Below are 18,944 nucleotides of genomic sequence, written 5' to 3' on the forward strand. Positions count from 1 at the left end.
AGACTGCACTAATTGTGCATATTTGTTTATTTGCACAGAGCCAGTGCAGCATCAGAGCCTCCTTTAACACTAACAGCTGAGGTGAGTCAGAGCTGGCATATTTTAAATTTATGTTTTATGCAGCAAGCAGGTGCACACGCTGCTTAAGCACACTTAAATTGTTATCTACATACATTTTTTGAAAATCCATTAGTAAAATGAATCAAATGAATATTATAAAAACAGTTAGCTCTAAAATTTGATTGAATGTTCAAAGCCATTGTAAAACTGCCTATGTATGCAAACCTGTAAAAACACATGTATTGAATTCTATATTAATGTGCTAAGCATAAACTGTGGTAGCATTCCTTAATACTTTAAGTATTTAATACTTAATACTTTATTAACATGCATGCAAAGATTCAAACTTAATGTAAAAGAAAATACATGACAAAATTGATATGTTTGGTCAATAAAGCATTTCAGCAATGCAAAAATCCACAATATAGTATTATGATGCTAAACAGCTGTTCTCCTCTGACAGAGTAGAGTGATGACACTTAAATGTGCACTCAGTCATTTTTCCCTCATTTAAAAGGTTTTACTCATAAATAAATGAATTGTAATTTTGAAACATTTTATAAAACCGCCTGCTTTCATTATTTGCTTTTATTTTCTTTCCGTTCCCACTACAGGTATAAAGCCTTAGGACATGATAGATTTTGTCATCTACCTGGGCCTTAGGGAGCTTGACTGTCATGAAACAGGTGTTCAACACCATCTGGCCAACAGCAGAGGCAGGGATGTGACTCTGTGGCCAGCAGTTGTTTTGAGAATGCAATATCTCAGTCAGACAGGATTTGTGAGAACAAATCTCCCCAAAGCGTCTTACTTAATGTCAGACATTGGGCTGTGCAGGGTATGTTTTTAGTATGCATGTTAATTGTTTTTTCTTAAGGGTGGCAGATTGAAGACTCGGAAGTGAGCTCAACTTTGAAAGATTATGTCCAAGGCCATCCTTTGCTGTGATGCCCACAGAAGCCTGTCTCCCACTCTTTCTCGCTCCCCATCTCTGCTTTGTCTGCTTGCGGAGGCGGTTGTGAACATTTTCTGATAGCTACGTACATTACTGAGCAGTTACTCAGGGCCTCTGTTCAGCTAAACACACATGCTAACCCTGGGAGCTGATACAAAAGGCACACAAACATGGTGCCAACCTCAGCAGAGTTTGTCTTTCTGAAACACGGAAACAAAACTAAATCTGGTGAGAAACCAGCTTAAGTTTTCACATTAAAACCTGTTTGAGTCAAAAGCCTAGAGTCTCTAGTTTCATCCAATATGCCTTTTTAAAAATTGCATCGATTTATCATGAAACAGCACGCTGTTAAGCACAATGTCCACATATGTGGACAATAAAACTATCTTTCCATAAATATCCTACATTCACTTTGAACTATCACACTGAGAATCACTGGGTGCATCCAAAAGTTGGAAAATGTTGCATTCAGAGGCTGAATACGGAGTTAGGATGGAAATAAAGGGCATTTCAGACCACTGCAGACAGACAGCACACTGGAGGTTAAGTCATTCACTAATTAGGGAGCAAGGGAGCATCCTATAGCTCTCTATGCAGCTAAGTGCATTCACTCCTAAAATCTGATCAAAAGTTCAGTTTCAGGCTGCAGATGATGTTTGGATCACTCAACATGTTTGACGGACATGGGACAGTGTTAATCAGTACATAGATTCAGAAATGTATAAAGCAAAATTTTATTTTAACATGGTTGGCAGTGATTGGATGATACTGGCCTTTACTTTTAATCAGAATTAATTATTCAGCTTATGTCGATAGCATCTTAAAAAACATGAATAACTGTATGTAATATTGTAATATTTATAATGTAATATTATGCTTATGTTGTGAATATTTATAGCTAATTAATCTTATCTATTTAGGAGGTGTTTGGGTAGGTTTGGGCAGAGAAATCCACATCATACTGGATTTCTTTTCATAATTTTTTTCTAGATTTATCTTTAAAAAAATTTTTTTTAAATAAGACAGCATTGCTAAAATCTTGTAGGATTATTTTTGTCTCATTTTAGTCAAGAGTATGTTTAAATGAAATAAGTTTGAGTATCGTCATAGCATCTTTTCCGTGTCTTCTATGCTTCTATGTAATGGAAAAAATCTGTCAACAAACGTTTTCGTGAGTAGTTTCTAGGGATGCACCAATACCACTTCTTCACTTCCAATCCAATTCCGATATCGGAAATCTCAGTATCGGCTGATCCCGATGCCAGTGTTGTTTTTCTGCATAATCAGGTTAGAATATCTTTACATTATTGTGTGGAACTATATATAATATTTAAAGAAACACAAACCTTTAACTACACATTATTTCAATATAAATGTAAAACTTATTAATAAACACTTTATTATTAACTATTATACTGGATAATGTATCAGCAAAATTAACAGTAATTCCAGTCTTCAAGTCTTCAGTAGAAAAGAAACCATGTTTTATTTTTGCCTTTTTTTTTTTCTTCCAAAAATGTTTAAACTTGCATCTGGACTTTAAAGGATTCAGATCTCTTTTTTTCAATTTATTTGTAAGATATCAGCTCACTTTTAATTCACAGTTATTTTTTGAAACCCATTCAACTTAAATATTATTATAATAAAAAAATGATATTAATAATAATAATAATAATAATAATAATAATATATTATATCAGTATTATATAGTAATATATCTCACTCGTGCACCTTTAACTTTAAAACCCTCACGCTTTTATTTTGACATTGTGAACTCTCCAGGAAGTCCTGTATGTGTCTCTTTGTAGGCAAGTTCACAGCAGTTTAATTCACTTCTTATAAAATTCTGATCAAATGCATCTCCGGCACGGTTCTAAATGCATATTATAAGTGAACTGAACTAATGAGCATCTACATCTGAGATGTTGTTCTTGAGTAGCGCTCAAATATTTTGCATCACCAGCCTGTGAGTGAGTTTGTGTCAACAGATCCGCATCATTCACTGACTGGTGCTGCACATACTGTAGATTTACTTATTAAACACAGTCTTTAGTGATTCACAGAGCTATCACACATCTTCAAGTGGCTTTGAATAAAATGCACGAGTCATATGAACAGCTTTAATGGTGTTTTATTGTTCTTTTATGTCATTTTTGGAGCTTGATGGTAACGAACATGACTAACAGGGAGTATCGGATTTGGATCTGGCTCGTATCGGGATGATACAATCCATCTAAATGGTGGAGTCAATACAGATCCAGGTATCGGATCGGTGCATCCCTATTAGTTTCATTGAAGAGATTAACACTCAAAAAACATTCACTTTTCTCTTATACCATATGAAACTAAAATCTTCAAACTACAATAAAAAAGTTCACGTTCATGTTATTTGTCAACTGCCCATTATAAACACAACACAAAGATGTACATAGGACCACTTTTACTACACATACAAACTGATCAGTGAGGCTGAAAACTATATGAATTTTCCAGCACAGAATCAGCCAACGGTGGTTTCTGACACTGGCTGACACATCAACCTAATGAGCAGTCAATAAGAACCTCTGACACAGGTTGACATATCGGGATAATGAATGTGGTCTATTCATCCCTCTGTGACAAGCACCTTTGGAGGAAGACTATACGTGTGTGTGTGTGTGTGTGTGTGTGTGTGTGTGTGTGTGTGTGTGTGTGTGTGTGTGTTCGTTCATAAAGATGAGTGTTTCTGACAGCGTGAGTGGAGATAAAACTGATTTGCTGAAACAAAAGAGTAAAGAAAAAGAATGTCATTTATAATTATTCAGTGTGTTATATAATGGACTAAGGGAACAAAGTGGTTTACAGCCAAAAGCCATGGCAGCATTTTTTTGCATCCTCATCAGAAAGCTAAAAATAATATAAAATAATACCCTGGACAACCTAATGCAACAGTAAATTGGTCAATAAAGCACTTCAACAGCACAACAGCAAACACAATTCAACTCAATGAAGTGGATAATTCATGACTCCCCACTTTTAACAGCGCTACAAAGCACAGCAATGTGTGCTCGACCTACATACTGATTCACATCTAATGCTTGCAGTCAAAAAACCCTCCCTTGACTTTGCTCTAATCAGTCTATCCATCCATACTTTCACCCAGCTGCTCTACTAAACCTGTTTGAGAACACCAAAAATATTAGATATATTAGAAATATTGTGCATGTACTGTGTGCATGTGTGTGTGTGTGTGTGTGTGTGTGTGTGTGTGTGTGTGTGTGTGTGTGTGTGAGAGAGAGAGAGTGAGTCCGAGGTGAATAAATGAAGTGGCTTAGGGTGGACTTGTGAACTTACGGTGGCCATCCAATAATTCCTATTTAAATATTTTTTTTATTTAAAGGTATAATTCACCCAAAAATGAAACTTTTATCATCATTTCCTCACCCTCAATTCATTACATCTGCATATTATTTTCTTTCTTCAATATAACACAAAATTAGATGTTTGGCAGAATGTCTAAGCTGCTTTTTTCCATTCAGTGAATAGTGGATGGTGATTCACTTGGCCAAGCTCCAAAAAGGACAAAAAAGCATCAATCAAGGATCACAAATTTAGTCCATATGACCAAAAGTTGATGTCAGAAATGTACATACACTTAGGTTGAAGTCATTAAACCTCATTTTGTATCCACTCCACAGATTTAATATTAGCAAAGTAGAGTTTTGGCAAGTCGTTTAGGACATCTACTTTGTGCATGATACAAGCAATTTTTCAATCAATTGTTTACAGACAGACTGTTTCACTTTTAATTGACTATATCACAATTCCAGTGGGTCAGAAGTTTACATACACTAAGTTAACTGTGCCTTTAAGCGGCTTGGAAAAATCCAGAAAATGATGTCAAATCTTTAGACAATTAGCTTTTGCTAGGCTAACTGGAGTCAATTGGAGGTGTACCTGTGGATGTATTTTAAGGCCTACCTTCAAACTCAGTGCATCTTTGTTTGACATCATGGGAAAATCAAAAGAATCAGCCAAGACCTCAGAAATAAAATTGTGGACCTCCACAAGTCTGGTTCATCCTTGGGAACAATTTTCAAACACCTGAAGGACCCCAGTCTGAAAACCCTGCCTTCAGAAACATTATTTGAAAACATGAACATCGTTTTTGATTGTTATGCAGATGATCCTGACATGACTTGATATAGTGTACAAGTCATGTGAAACACTTTCATATTTATATGTGGTTATATGTCCTTTTTGGAGCTTGGCAGTATAAGTCTCCATCCACTTTCCGAAAATCTCTTTTTATGTTCCACTCAAGTAAGAAAATAATAAAGGGTTGGAATGACATGGGGGTGAGTAAATGATGACAAAACTTTCATTTTTGGGCAAACTATTCCTTTAAACCTGGGTATGTAAACAAAGCATGTTTTTACAGATAAACAATCCCTTATCAACACTGTTCTCATACCACAGCGAGTGCAGAACAAATCAGAACTACACAACTGAAAGGACACACGATCTCAATGCTTCACGACTCACTGCGTCAAAAGAAAACAAGAAAAGTAAATCACTATGGCAACATGACTCTTACTGTTCTGTGAATATGCAAGTTCTAATGTATGGTGCATTTACAAGAAACCCAGACCATTCCACACTAAGGAATGCGGTGACTGTTTCAGGAAGCACATAAATATACTGTCACACACAGAAGAATAACAAGGGGGGGAAACGGCAGTGTTCACACAAACACACACAGGTTTGGTGGGAAAACGGTGGAGGTCAAGTGCCATGGACTGAGGCAACATGGGAAATCAGAGATTCCTTCACTCAACATCACAATAGCAACAAACCTGAGGGCTAGCTCAGATATGAAGTGGGCATAAGCAAGCTTTTAGTGCTGCAGAGTGATGTACTATATGCCAATATCTATTTGAGCAGATATTTGGCTCTGGTTCCAGACTGAATGGTCAGATTGCAGGGCTAGCTGTGGAGGAAGCTTGGCGATGAGCCACAATGTAGCCATTAAAGGTTTAAACCGCTCAAGGAAAAATTCTGTTTTATGCTTGTCTTAACAGCTAATCAGTGTTTAGCCTTTATTCTCCCATCATGTGGGGTCAGCTCTTATCTTATCGGTGAGATGCTCAGGAGCTCCACCGCAGCTCTGGGGCTGGTGCCAGAAAGAGAGCATGTGCGCACACGCACGCACACACACACACACACACACACAGATATATAAATGGACATAGTAACACACAACTATACACACAGAGAGAACAAAATATTTATATAGGCACACACACCACACCACACCACATACTAAAAAATGCTGCTTGATACATGATGAACCCGGCCTGCTGACAAACACCCACCTACTCGCCCCGTGTCACCCCCACCCCCCAAGATGCTGCCCCGGAGGCTGCCCATGTCGCCCATGGATAATTCCGCCACTGCTACTCACTGTGTTCCTTATCCACAAGTACATACACATGCACGCGCACACACACACTCTCTCTCTCTCTCTCACACACAAACACACACACTCTCTCTCTCTCTCTCTCACACACACTCACTCACTCACACACACACTCTCTCTCTCTCTCTCACACACACACACACACACACACACGCTTACACACTCTCTCTCTCTCTCACACACACACACACACACACACAGGAAATAAAGAGTTCCTGATGGATGCAGGTGGCAGTGAATTCTCCACAAAACTGGCAGGACACACACACACACACACACACACACACACACACACACACACACACACACACACACACACACACATAGAGGACAATTCATTACGCCGTCACTTTTAGAGGATATGGGATATTTATGAAACTACTATAATTATTTGATATTTACTGTCATTCTTTCCACTGTTTCTTACTTGTTAATGTTACTTACCAGCTACAGGGCCAAGAAGAACCACCATGACAAACAGTCCAACGTCAAGAATTGTTATTCGGCCTTCAACTGCCATGTTTTCTTTTCTCCTCCTCAAACAGAATATTTTCTGCTTTATTCTCAAGTCACTTGTGTAGCTGTCTAGGCTTCAGGGTACAGACACACACAACAATATTGGTGCTTTGGAGAGTCCAGAATAACATCTGCCTCAAAACAGTATCAAAAACATTTTAGAAAAGGCAATAAAATGACAGTCACAGGGTAAATCGAAGATTAAAATAGTTGTGAAGACCTTAAAGCATTTATCTTCATTGTTTCCCTTCCACCAGGAAGCATCAAATGTTACAAGATGCAAGACTCAACGTGTACTGTAATAAACCAAATGAATACATCACATCAAACTTTCCCCCTTTGTCCCCAAGCACGCATTTCAAACATTAGCCAAACGCAGAGTTTCGGCGCAGCTATATGGGACATCCCGAGTCCGCGCGTCTCCTCGATGGTATCGCAGAGTTTGGGACAGGGAAACATCCGTTTCGTGGTTCCAGGCAGTTAAAACGTCCATTTGTCGTCATATTCCTCGCGCTCGTTATCTTTTGGTCTTCGTTTGAGGAATTCTCTGTATTTCCATGATGGCTAGGATAAGAAACTGAACGTTTGAGCGGCGTTTTCTTCGTCCGTACTCCAAACAACGGGAAAAGCAACAGAAGACGGTCGGGAAGGTACAGCAGCCCAGACAGCGACTGGAAACGCCTCGTCTTCGGATTGTCTCCGGGATTCGGTTGTTCGATGTGGGGGCCGATTTAATACAGAAAAGAGACGAAGCGCCCTCATGCGGCAGACTGATAGAATGGCAGCATAAACAGACACTGCCCTCAAAGTACTTTAAATTACACACCTTCCGTTTCAAAATTACATGCACGGCACATTAGGTAAACAAGTAAACACTTGTGCGTCAATTAAAAAAGCCATAAAATATATTCATGTTATTTTAAACTTTCACTGACTTTTTTTTTACCAACATCGGTCCTGATCATAACTACCAAAGATTCATTCATTTTTAGGATTTTAACATTTTAAATGCCAGTTTGTTTACATAATGGCACTGTTGCTTTTTACACACACCGATTTCTCAATACACACATATAAACACACTCTGACATCCATACAACACACACACACAATTTTAACTGTATCATTTATTCAGTTGTCCTGCAGTGCTCTATAATACAGCAACAGAAAATAGGTAAAAAGCATGTATTTGCTCCATAGGCTAAACATGAGAAAAATGGCGACATGTGGTGGAAAATATATATATATTTTTTTTTTTTTTACTTTTTGAAGCCAGGGCTTCAAAACCGGAATGAAAGTATAATATCATATAATTCATGATTTTATGCTTTAATGGCACTGGGATCAAATATAGGTTTTATGGGCTTCAATGGGGACATTTTTGTCCTGAAGGTCCTGAGTGTAAATATTTTGTGTACACAGTGTATTATAGGAACTGAGGTTGAAATATCAAATTTTTCCACAAAAAAAAAACACCTTTGGCCAAATGTATGCCGTTGGCATTTACACAGCCAAAATGATAGAAAAAAAACGAAAATGAAAAAGACAAAAATGTCCTGAAGGATGCACAAGGGTTGAAGCACACTGGGATACATTCAGACAAGGGTCAACTGTAAGCATTTAATGAATGTAGATTATATACAAAGGTTTGAACAGTGTTCTCAGGGCAAGGGGATATATCACAAATGTCCGTTCAGGGCAAGTTGTCACATTTGTATTAGGATAGGATGTCACATGTGTTTTAAATGCCAAATATTCATACAATTTATAAATTACATTATTTGTTGGCCAAAACAGTAGTGTGTGTGTGTGTGTGTGTGTGTGTGTGTGTGTGTGTGTGTGTGTGTGTGTGTGTGTGTGTGTGTGTGTGTGTGTGTGTGTGTGTGTGTGTGTGTATCCACATACCTTAAAATCTTTGCGCAAAAAAAAAAAAGCTTTAAACATTTTCACCGATGTTGGCCAGGAAAAAACATGCAGTGCATTAAACACACACTGGGGTCAGTTAATGTATACAATGAGCCTGACAGTAAACAGCCTAATACAGGCTATTCGGGACAATTTAAAGAGTATAAAAAACAATAATAGTAGCACTTTATTTTATAGTACTGTTCTAAATTTACATACTATATAATTACAACAACTACTGTAAATACTACGTACTAACCCCAACCCTAACCCATATAACGTACATAAGTCCTAATATTACTCAGTACTGTCTTGGGTAAGTAGGCTACACTGTAAGTATACTGAATGTACACATACTCTCAAATAAAGTGCAACCAAAATGTAAAAGCAAAAATGTAAAAGTTAACACACAAAAATATCAAACCACTGTTTCGCCCAACAAATATTTCTAAACTATATACATTTCTAACATTTAAAACACGTGTGACTTACTCAACTTGCTCCAATAAAAAAATGTGACAACCCGACATGACATTTATGAAAATGCTCTCTTGTCAGTTGTTCATGTTAATTATACAGCTGACCCTTACCTGATTTTGTGCTTGGATATATTGTGTTTACTTGTTTACCCAGTAGATTAAAATATAATGATGTAGGAATTTTAGTTTGGAGGATAGAATTCACCAAACAATTATAATATTCTAACTCAAAGGTTTGGAAGTAGGGTTTTGAAACAACATAAAAAAAAAAAAAATAACATTTATAGTTAAATCACACATTTGTGATATGGGGTTTTTAATCAAAGTATTAGGTATGCTATAGTTATTGAGACAAATAGCTTGTGAAACTTCCCCATGTTGCCATCTTGTCTCCTTTATATATTATTCATATTTATCATAAAAACTTAAGGCCTATATGTATATTATAAAAATATACACTACAAAGAAAAATAAATATAAATATAAAATAGGTCTTTACAAGTATTTTAAAACAAGTGACTTGCCCACACAGTGTAATTTTCTGAATTTATATACCCAAAGATTAGACAAATGTTTTTTTTTTCCCCCCAATTAAAGCTTATTTTTATATTGTACTCTTCCAAATATATATATATATATATATATATATATATATATATATATATATATATATATATATATATATATATATAAATAATAATAATTTAAACCATATAAATGCAATTTGTTATTTGCTCTTCTGTGCATTTATTTTCCGAATTATTAACCTGTCAGCAGGAGTGATGATTTGGTGGGAAGGCTACCCATTTTAACAACTTTATTTTATTTTACATAAATAGGCTATACACGTAACTGATCAGCCCTCCTATAGGCTACAATAATATACTTGTATGTTGTGATTCTCTACACTCAAACGAATATTTTACCCTATTTTTAAGATTTACACATCTTAATTTCATAACAACATTCCATAGAACTGAACAGCATAATCTTAAATTTTAATATAGGCTATATATAAAATTTAATTAAATGAACTTATAATATTTTTTTTATATTTATTATTTTATATTATTATTATTATTATTATTATTATTATTATTATTAGTTTACACCGTTGAATTTATATTGTTGTTAAATTTAAATGTGAAAATTTAAATTTTTTGTGTTTATATTCGTCTCTGGCCAAACACGAGGTCCAGCACATCAGCACTCGTGGAGGAAAACAGCACCACGCGCCTCAGCAACAGCAACGTCGCCTGGTGATGTGCGCGGACACGAGCACGAGCACGAGCACAGAACCGCTGAGACAGGCTGGCTGAGGGAGCGTGCATATCAACACCAACCACGCGCTGAGGGGGAGAAGGGCACCTTTTTCACCCCCTCCCCAAAACACATGTCTGCAATCGCAAAAATCACACCAGAACACCCCAACCCAATCTGTCAATCCACCTACTTTTTTCGAACTCGCATGTTTACATGTTTACCCAACTCGCGCTCGGTATCACAGCACAGGTCTACAGCAGTATTACCTTTAAGCAGCGTCATCCACAGCAACGCCCATAGCAACGCTTCTGCGCATCCTCATTCTGTTTCTCTGACCCAGCAACACCGTCCGGCCACTATCAACCAACCTGTTTTTAAACGACCTTCTTAACGTCATTGCGCTGGATCCATCACGTATCACTGTGTTTTTCTTTTTAATTCCAAGGAACATGAATGCGATGTGTGCAGTCATTCTCTCATCAGTCAAAGGTACGAACCCGGTTGGATGAAATAACGAGGGCTTTTTATCAATGCATTATTACTATTCTGTTATGAATATTGTTTTGCATGCAAACTGAGTCCATCCCTGGAACAGATATAGATTATAAAGAATGTGGACAGTGCAATAATTGTTTGGCACAGAATGAGATGCATGCGGTTCGTCGTCTTGTTTTCGTTATTCCTGAGCGCCTCTCCACGCGGGGTGCGGTGCTGCAGACATCACACTGAGCTTGTGTTAAATGCGACTGTGAATCCTTTGCAACCATTCACAGACACCACGAAATGCAATTATAAGGGTGTATATAATATTTTGCGTATTTAAAATGAAGACATACAATTATGTATTTTATTGATTCGGAGGATGTTATTTAATTTTTCATGGAATGTTTCATATTAACAGATATAATATGATTTTTCATGCATTTCAATTATGATTGTATTTCTTGAAAACATGCATTGATTTGGTCTGGTAGCGTGCTGTGCATTGCATTAAAATCGTGGCTTATCAAGATTGGTTGCCATGGCAAACACCATGGCTGAATACAGGCTTTAGGGGGCACTATGTTGGTAAACAACATTGCATTACAAACAATAGTATTTTACTGTATCCTATAGTGCTATAAATATGGTGACACTATATTTTAAGTCCTTGCATTAAAGAGTGCATCTTAGTGTGCAGATTGTTTATTCAAGTGTACAAAGTGCAGGAGGAGTGAATTTCACAGAGAGATTATAATCCTCTGTTGTTGTTGTTGTTTGTTTATGCATGGGAAAGGGATGCACAAAGAAAGAGAGAAGGACAGATGGAGTGGTGAAAATAAAGAGAATGGGAAGAGTATAGAAAATGGATGACAGAGGTTAAAACAACACAGAGGCCACACATGGATTAAGAGATAGAGGCCCAGCGATTATGATTATTTTACAGCAAGTGCTGGGTCAGCTGGTCAGCATTTATACTGTTGATCACAATTTAAAGATTAAAGTAATACAACTAGCCTTCAAAAACTGCATATATTATTTGCATAAATTGCATACTATATATATATATGTATATATATATATATATATATATATATATATATATATATATATATAGTACCTCACCTTCAAAAACTTTGATTGACGAGATATAGTAACGCTAAAAAAAAATATGTTCTCTTCTTCCTTTTCCATGACTTTCATTTTCAGTTAGTGACTACTCATTCCGAGAGCACTTTTTCCAGCTGAAACCCTGAGGGATCATCCTCCCTTGTACTCACTTTTAAGTTCTGGCCTATCAAGGAACTGGCAGCGGCACGGCGACTCCGCCCCCACACCCTTAAATGAGGGACAAGGCCACTCAGGTGAGTCGTTTATGCTGTTTACTGTAACTCCTTCCCTTACACAACAAATAAATATCATAAATGGACACCAAAATAATACCTTAGTGAAAAGTACCTTGAAATATATGTGGTTTTGCCCATGCACTGTAAAAATTGGGTACCTGCCATTGTTACCTTAAAGGAATGACAATACGCTCATGGATTACTCACCCTCATGCCATCCCAGATGCGTAGGACTTTCTTTCTTCTGGTGAACACAAATAAAGAATATTTTAGAAGAATATTTCAGCTCTGTATGTAAGTGAATGGTGGTCAGAACTTTGAAGCTCCAAAAAGCACATAAATGCAGCTCATGGTTTAATCCATGTATTTTGAAGCGATCCAATTGATTTTGGATGAGAACAGACCAAAATATAATTCCTTTTTTACTATAAATCTTGACGTCAGCAGTCTCCTTGGCTTCATGATTTCAAACTTGATTACACTTCCAATAGCGCCATATAGGACTCTGCACTTGCCTCAAGCACTAGAAAGTGTAATCAAGCTTGAAATCATGATCCAGTCTAGAGACTGTAATGGCAAGATGTACAGTGAAAGAGTTATATTTTGGTCTGTTTTCACCAAAAAACAAATAGATCACTTCAGAAGACGTGGATTAATCCACTGGAGTTTTATGGATTCATGCTGCATTTTTGTGCTTTTTGGAGCTTTAAAGTTCTGGTCACCATTCACTTTTATTGTATGGACCAACAGAGCTGAGATATTCTTCTAAAATCTTTATTTGTGTCTACAGAAGAAAGAAAGTCATACACATCTGGTATGGCGTGAGGGAGAGTATGGTTTTTGGTTGAACTGTCCCTTTAAGGAGATATTTCTACCTGATCAAAGCCTTTAAATTAGTTTTGTTGGTGTAACCTTATGTATTCAGGTTGATTCAGTGACATTAAAGCATATTTTTTATACCAGTTTATTTAGATTATATCATATGAAGCATGTTTTTTAGGTTATAATATTTTAGAGCAGGCTCACAATTACAGATTTATTGACATTGACAAAAATGTAACTGAATGATTTTATTGTTATTAAATGTTTTGATGTGTTTTAGTGTTATTAAATGTTTTATTTGATTAAAAAATGACTAAATCAACCTGAAAAATTAGGTTGCGCCAACAAAAGTCCAGGGCAGGTTACCACCTTTTTCAGCATAACATTTTTTTGTTGTTTTTGCACAAACTCACTTATGTTTTCTGCTTGTTCGTGCATTATACAGTGAGGAAAAAGTCTGTTCTATGTCTATTTACTATACCAATTATTTCAAAAACTATTATTTCTCCTCTCTCCATGTATTTCTCTTATTCTCGCTGTTTTCCTGTCAGACCCCTAGGGCCTGGGTAGATGAACGGAGGAGAGGCTCTCATAAGCGATCGGCTTCTTGCGGTAGCACGGATCAGCTGAAAGAGGTGAGAGAGAGCTTTTATAACAGTTACATAGATCAGGTCCATTTGGACTGGTACTGTTCCTGAACTCTTGCACTACACACCAAAAACAAAAGGCTCATTTTTTTTATTTTTTATTTATCTTATACTGCTATTTATCATCTCGATTTTGACTTTTCTTAGATAGCAAAATTGCGGCAGCAGCTCCAGCGCAGCAAACGCAGCAGCCGTCATCGCCGGGAGAAAGATCGCAAGTCACCTTTTAATGGCAACCATGCCATCATCCAATCACAGGTGGGCATCTTCGAGTTCCAGCAGACACAGATCAATCAGAAGGCTAATTGCGCTTGTGTTTATATACGTTTGTATGAGCACCCCCATAACCTGGGCTAGTGCAGACTGCAGCACTGAAGTAGGTCAAACGTCTGGAGAATTTAAAAGTGCCCTACTTTCCTGCATGTCTGCTCCAATTTTGAGGCTTCTCTGGCCCCTCAGAGACTGGGGGACAAGACTATCCCAAAACACAGTGGCTTGTTCTAGAGTAGAAAACAAAGTGTCATCTAAAAGCGTTCAACACATTCCATGTTTCCATGCATTTTTACTACATTGATGTAATTAATAATATATGACACATCAGCAGTACACAATGATCTATGCAAATTAGAGTGGTGGGCATTGTTTAAACATCTTGAATGTGGTCTGAACACACCTTGTAGCGTTTATAGTGTTTTGAGGACAGGAGATCGCATCATGTCAACAGAGCACAACAGTAGGGGTCCTGAAGTAAAGGTCCAATTCATTTTAGAAAGAAATTGATTTTTCACATTAACATACATCATGAGCTCAGACATTGTGAGGTGGTGATATATACTTCTGTAGAAACCACAAAATTATGTTATTTTTATGAAACAGCCGAACACCCGGTGTAGAACTTCTCTACCCATAATCCTGAAAATAGATGCGGATAATGTAATTTAAGGGTTTGTTCACCCCAAAAATTTTATTTTCTCATCATTTACTCACCCTCATGACTTTCTTTCTTCTGTAGAACACAAATTAAGATATTTGGAAGAATATCTCAGCTCTTTAGTTCCATACAATGCAAGTGAATGGGTGCCAAAACTTTGATGCTCTAAAATTCACATAAGGGCAACATAAAAGTACAACAGACGACTCTGGTGGTTTAATCCATGTCTTCTGAAGTGATATGATCATTGTGGGTGAGAAACAGATCAATATTTAAGTCACTTTCACTTTCTCCTTCACTTTTTGGTGATTCACATTCTTCATGAATATTGCCCCCTATTGGGCAGGGAGGAGAATTTATGATAAAAAAGGACTTAAACATTGATCTGTTTTTCACCTCTATTTAACCACTGGAGTCATATGGATTACTTTTATGCTGCCTTTATGTGCTTTTTGGAGCATCAACATTTTGGCACCCATTCACTTGCGTTGTATGGACCAACAGAGCAGAAATATTCTTCTAAAAATCTTAATTTGTATTCTGCAGAAGAAAGAAAGTCATACACATCTGGGATGTTATGAAGATGAGTAAATAATAAGACAATTTTAATTTTTGGGTGAACTATCCCTTTAAGTCATCCTACACTCTTAATCTATTTATATGTTTTGAATATTTTGAATATTTTGCAATAAAACTTACGTGTATTGTTTTGTTTTTTTTTACTTATAACTATAGTTAAATAGTACATGATTTTGCTTTAGAATAGTTTTGTGTATTCGTATTTTATTTGTTCACTTCATTTGCAATGCTTCTTGGGAAGAGTAGTTTTTAAGTACATAGTCTTGTCCCTTTGTCTTTTCTTGGATTGTGAAATACCTTTTTGCTGTGATTATGTTGTGATTAATTGTGAGCAGTTTGATTGACATCATGGCTTAGAACTTTAATTAATAATTTTCTTAAATCCATATGGAGAAAATGAATGAGAAATGTACTTCAGGAACCAAGGCTGCATATACCAAGATTTGTTATTTTTTTTTAAAAACATTTTTTAAAGATGAGACAAACAGAAAGAGTGAGGCAGGCAAAAGTTTGGCAGGGCAACTCCATATGTACTGGTGTTGAAAATATTAAGTGTTTCTAAAGTTTTTTCTACTGTTGTGGTCTCTTAGTCTCAGATGCCTAAAACCATCCTGATTCCCATCCCCATCTCCAAGTCCACACCCCCCCGTTTCCGGAACAGCATAGAGGGCCTCAACCAGGAGATTGAACGCATCATCATACGGGACACTGTCGAACGAGATGAGATTATAATAGTGAGTGCTTCTCCATAACACGCTTACACATCCAACTATATTTTACTCCAAAAAACAAAGGTTCTTCAATGGTTCTTATAGGTTCAGAAAATAAATCTTCTCTAATCAAGAACTATTTTTGGCTGTATAGTTTTTGAATTGCTACATGTTCCTTTGGAAATTAGTTCACATCTTCTTGATTTGAAATATTTAAAATCGTATTCATAGGTTCTTCATGTTCGTGTATAGATTGTATAGTCTAGTTCTAACTAGAGAATAAGACGTTCTGTGAAGAGCTGCAAAAGTTTCTCCAGTTTTTGTGATATAGGGAATGCATCCAGGGCTTATCGGTGCACAATCACTAGTAATGTGATGTATATTTCTCAGTACTCTTCCCCTCACCAATATGTATAGCAGTGTCATACATATCCTTGATATATGTCCCTTTTAGTCTGGAATTCTCTAACAACATAATTTACCATCAGCATATGTGTGTATTTTAGCCACAGGATGTTCCTGATGGACACCGAGCGCCCCCTCCCCTTCCCCAGCGCAGCAGTAGCACCCGCAACATTGACACACAGACGCCCTCAAATGGTGGGCTTGGCAGTAACCGTAGCAACAGCAGCAGCCGAGCTGACTCTGTCTCACCCTCGTACCTTAGCATCCTAAATGACACGATTGGAAACAGCCCGCTACCACACGATGGCACGCTCAGTGAGAGTAAAGAAAGAGGTGACACACACACACACACACACACAATTACACAAATGCATACAACTCAAATGACTGATTTGGTTCCTAAATGCTCTTCTCTCTGTTCCTTAGACCTGGGACCTTGGTCTCCTCTACCCAAATATGCTTCTTCTCCAAAGCCCAACAACAGCTATATGTTCAAACGTGAGCCTCCTGAAGGCTGTGAGAGAGTTAAAGTCTTTGAGGAAAATCAGTAAGAGATCATTCTATAGATCAAACTAGATATAATATATCAATATAAAATATTTTATTTTTAATTTGGCTTTAAATGCTTAAATACGGTCCAATTGCCGTACGGTGTGCCTCATAATGCGCCACGCATTCTCAATTGGAGGCAGTTCAGCACTGCAGGCAGGCCCATCTAGCACCCACACTCAATTCAGTACATTTCCATAGTAATCCAAAGTTATTTTACTTGCGATTATTTGTTTTTATTTAAAAGATGTTGTTTCCTTACATCGAAACCTTTTGAGCTGATTCACTTTTGTCAAGAACAGTTGTGTTCTTAATGAGAAGAATGATACATTTCTATAAAAAACGATGTGCTCTTGAAACTGAAATCACCTCATCTTGTTTAAATCGTGTTTTTTCCTCTTCTGCTCCAGGCCTAGGCCTCTCCAAGAGATTCCTCCATATCTATGCCCAGACAGGAACAAGGTGAACTTCATTCCCAAAAGTGGCTCAGCTTTCTGCCTGGTGAGCATCTTAAAGCCCCTGTTGCCCACCCAGGAGCTGAACTTCCGTAGCGGGATGGGATACCGCAGCATTTCCCCCTCCTTGGTGCCTCTGGGTGGGGTTGGGGTCAGAAGCCTGTCCCCCTCCATGGGTCCCGTCCTCTCCCGTGGACGTCAGTCACCATGTCTCCCACGACACCTTGAGGAGCCAGAGGGTTAGAGTGCCAAGTGTTAAAGCAAATGTTTTGGTCTTGTTTGGAACCTCAACTAGTGAACAGAGATGGTGTATTTCCCCATTCTCCGGTATCATTTGACAGAAATTGATCTGAAACTTAAACCTGGAAGTGTTTTTGTAATTAAAGGGTAATGGTATTACACGTCTGCTTACATCAGAGGCATTAAAAGGATTTTCCACAATGGTGTATGTATATATACAAAACATTTTCAGCATTGCACTGCTTTTTACTTTCTTAACAATTTATTGCATTTTATCATGAAGCCTTTTGGATGTATAGATGCATCATTTAACCTAGCTAAATGTGAGTGAATTGATTTACTGGATAAATGGACATGGAAGACAAAGGTCACATTTTTGCTTGCTTATAGTTTACATGCGGTTTGAATAAAGCTGAAGGAGCACACAGAAATGTTGTAGCAAACTTGAAGAATTAACAAATGTGCCTGACTCCCACCACCTGTTTGCATCCCATTTGCTCACAGACCTTTTTCTATGATTGTCTATATGTTTGTCTCTCTCCTTAAATGTATATAGTCCTCCCCCATGTACATAATCCTGTATGTACTTAATGTGATTTGCTGATGAGAGAGTGCATTCTAATGGTACATGGACTGGTCATGAATTAGGAGAAAGAGGAGACAATGATCAGTATGTCTTCAGTATTGGTCTAGGAACTAAATTGAACAGGTATTATGATGTGTTAATGATAAATATTAGTTTTACTGAAAAGTCTTGGTACTCAAAAAAGAGGGAAGCATGGCTTTAGCTCATAGTGAACAGATAATGAACTGATTTGAACTGTAGCATCTTTATACTGTGAAATATTCCATTAATCATCCCATAAGGCTTCCTTTCTTCCTTAATAGCGATAAGAGTTGAGACAAGAAGGAAAACAGGCAATCCTGGGACAAATGTGTAATTGCCTTACTGCTAAAGAAAAATAGATGAGTGTGTAAATTAGACCGCTGTTATTGTCAGGGGAAATGTATGGATTTTGTTAGAAATACTTTTTGTTTCCTGTGAATACATTTGTAATGTAATTTAACTCTGGTTTCATGAGATTGTCATATTTCAGACATTTGCCACATGACCATTTTAATCCACTTATTTATAGATTTTCAT

The 18,944-nt window shown here is 37.2% G+C and overlaps 2 protein-coding genes across 4 annotated transcripts in view; one reads left to right on the forward strand and one right to left on the reverse strand.

Annotated features, from left to right (window-relative positions):
* bmpr2a (bone morphogenetic protein receptor, type II a (serine/threonine kinase)) overlaps positions 1 to 7,699 on the reverse strand; it is a 31,374-nt gene extending 23,675 nt beyond the window's left edge. For 2 of the 3 annotated variants that reach the window (XM_052140791.1, XM_052140790.1), the window contains exons 1-2: positions 7,210 to 7,699; positions 6,918 to 7,063 (exon numbers count right to left, since the gene is read on the reverse strand). In XM_052140791.1, coding sequence (XP_051996751.1) covers positions 6,918 to 7,063; positions 7,210 to 7,253 — 190 coding nt within the window. In that variant the 5' untranslated portion in view covers positions 7,254 to 7,699. Of the gene's footprint in view, positions 1 to 6,917 lie in introns of all 3 variants that reach the window. The other variant, XM_052140792.1, reaches the window with a different exon arrangement.
* A 3,279-nt stretch (positions 7,700 to 10,978) lies between these two features.
* Positions 10,979 to 18,829, forward strand: LOC127654078 (protein FAM117B-like). The gene is made up of 8 exons (XM_052141056.1): positions 10,979 to 11,125; positions 12,326 to 12,480; positions 13,836 to 13,919; positions 14,079 to 14,189; positions 16,032 to 16,175; positions 16,658 to 16,889; positions 16,983 to 17,103; positions 17,516 to 18,829. Exons 2-8 carry the CDS (start codon positions 12,460 to 12,462, stop codon positions 17,802 to 17,804), a joined length of 1,002 nt encoding a protein of 333 aa, XP_051997016.1. The 5' UTR covers positions 10,979 to 11,125; positions 12,326 to 12,459; the 3' UTR covers positions 17,805 to 18,829.
* Positions 18,830 to 18,944: the final 115 nt, after the last annotated feature.

The sequence above is a fragment of the Xyrauchen texanus genome, chromosome 13 (assembly GCF_025860055.1).
Source record: "Xyrauchen texanus isolate HMW12.3.18 chromosome 13, RBS_HiC_50CHRs, whole genome shotgun sequence".
NCBI classification, from domain to species: domain Eukaryota; kingdom Metazoa; phylum Chordata; class Actinopteri; order Cypriniformes; family Catostomidae; genus Xyrauchen; species Xyrauchen texanus.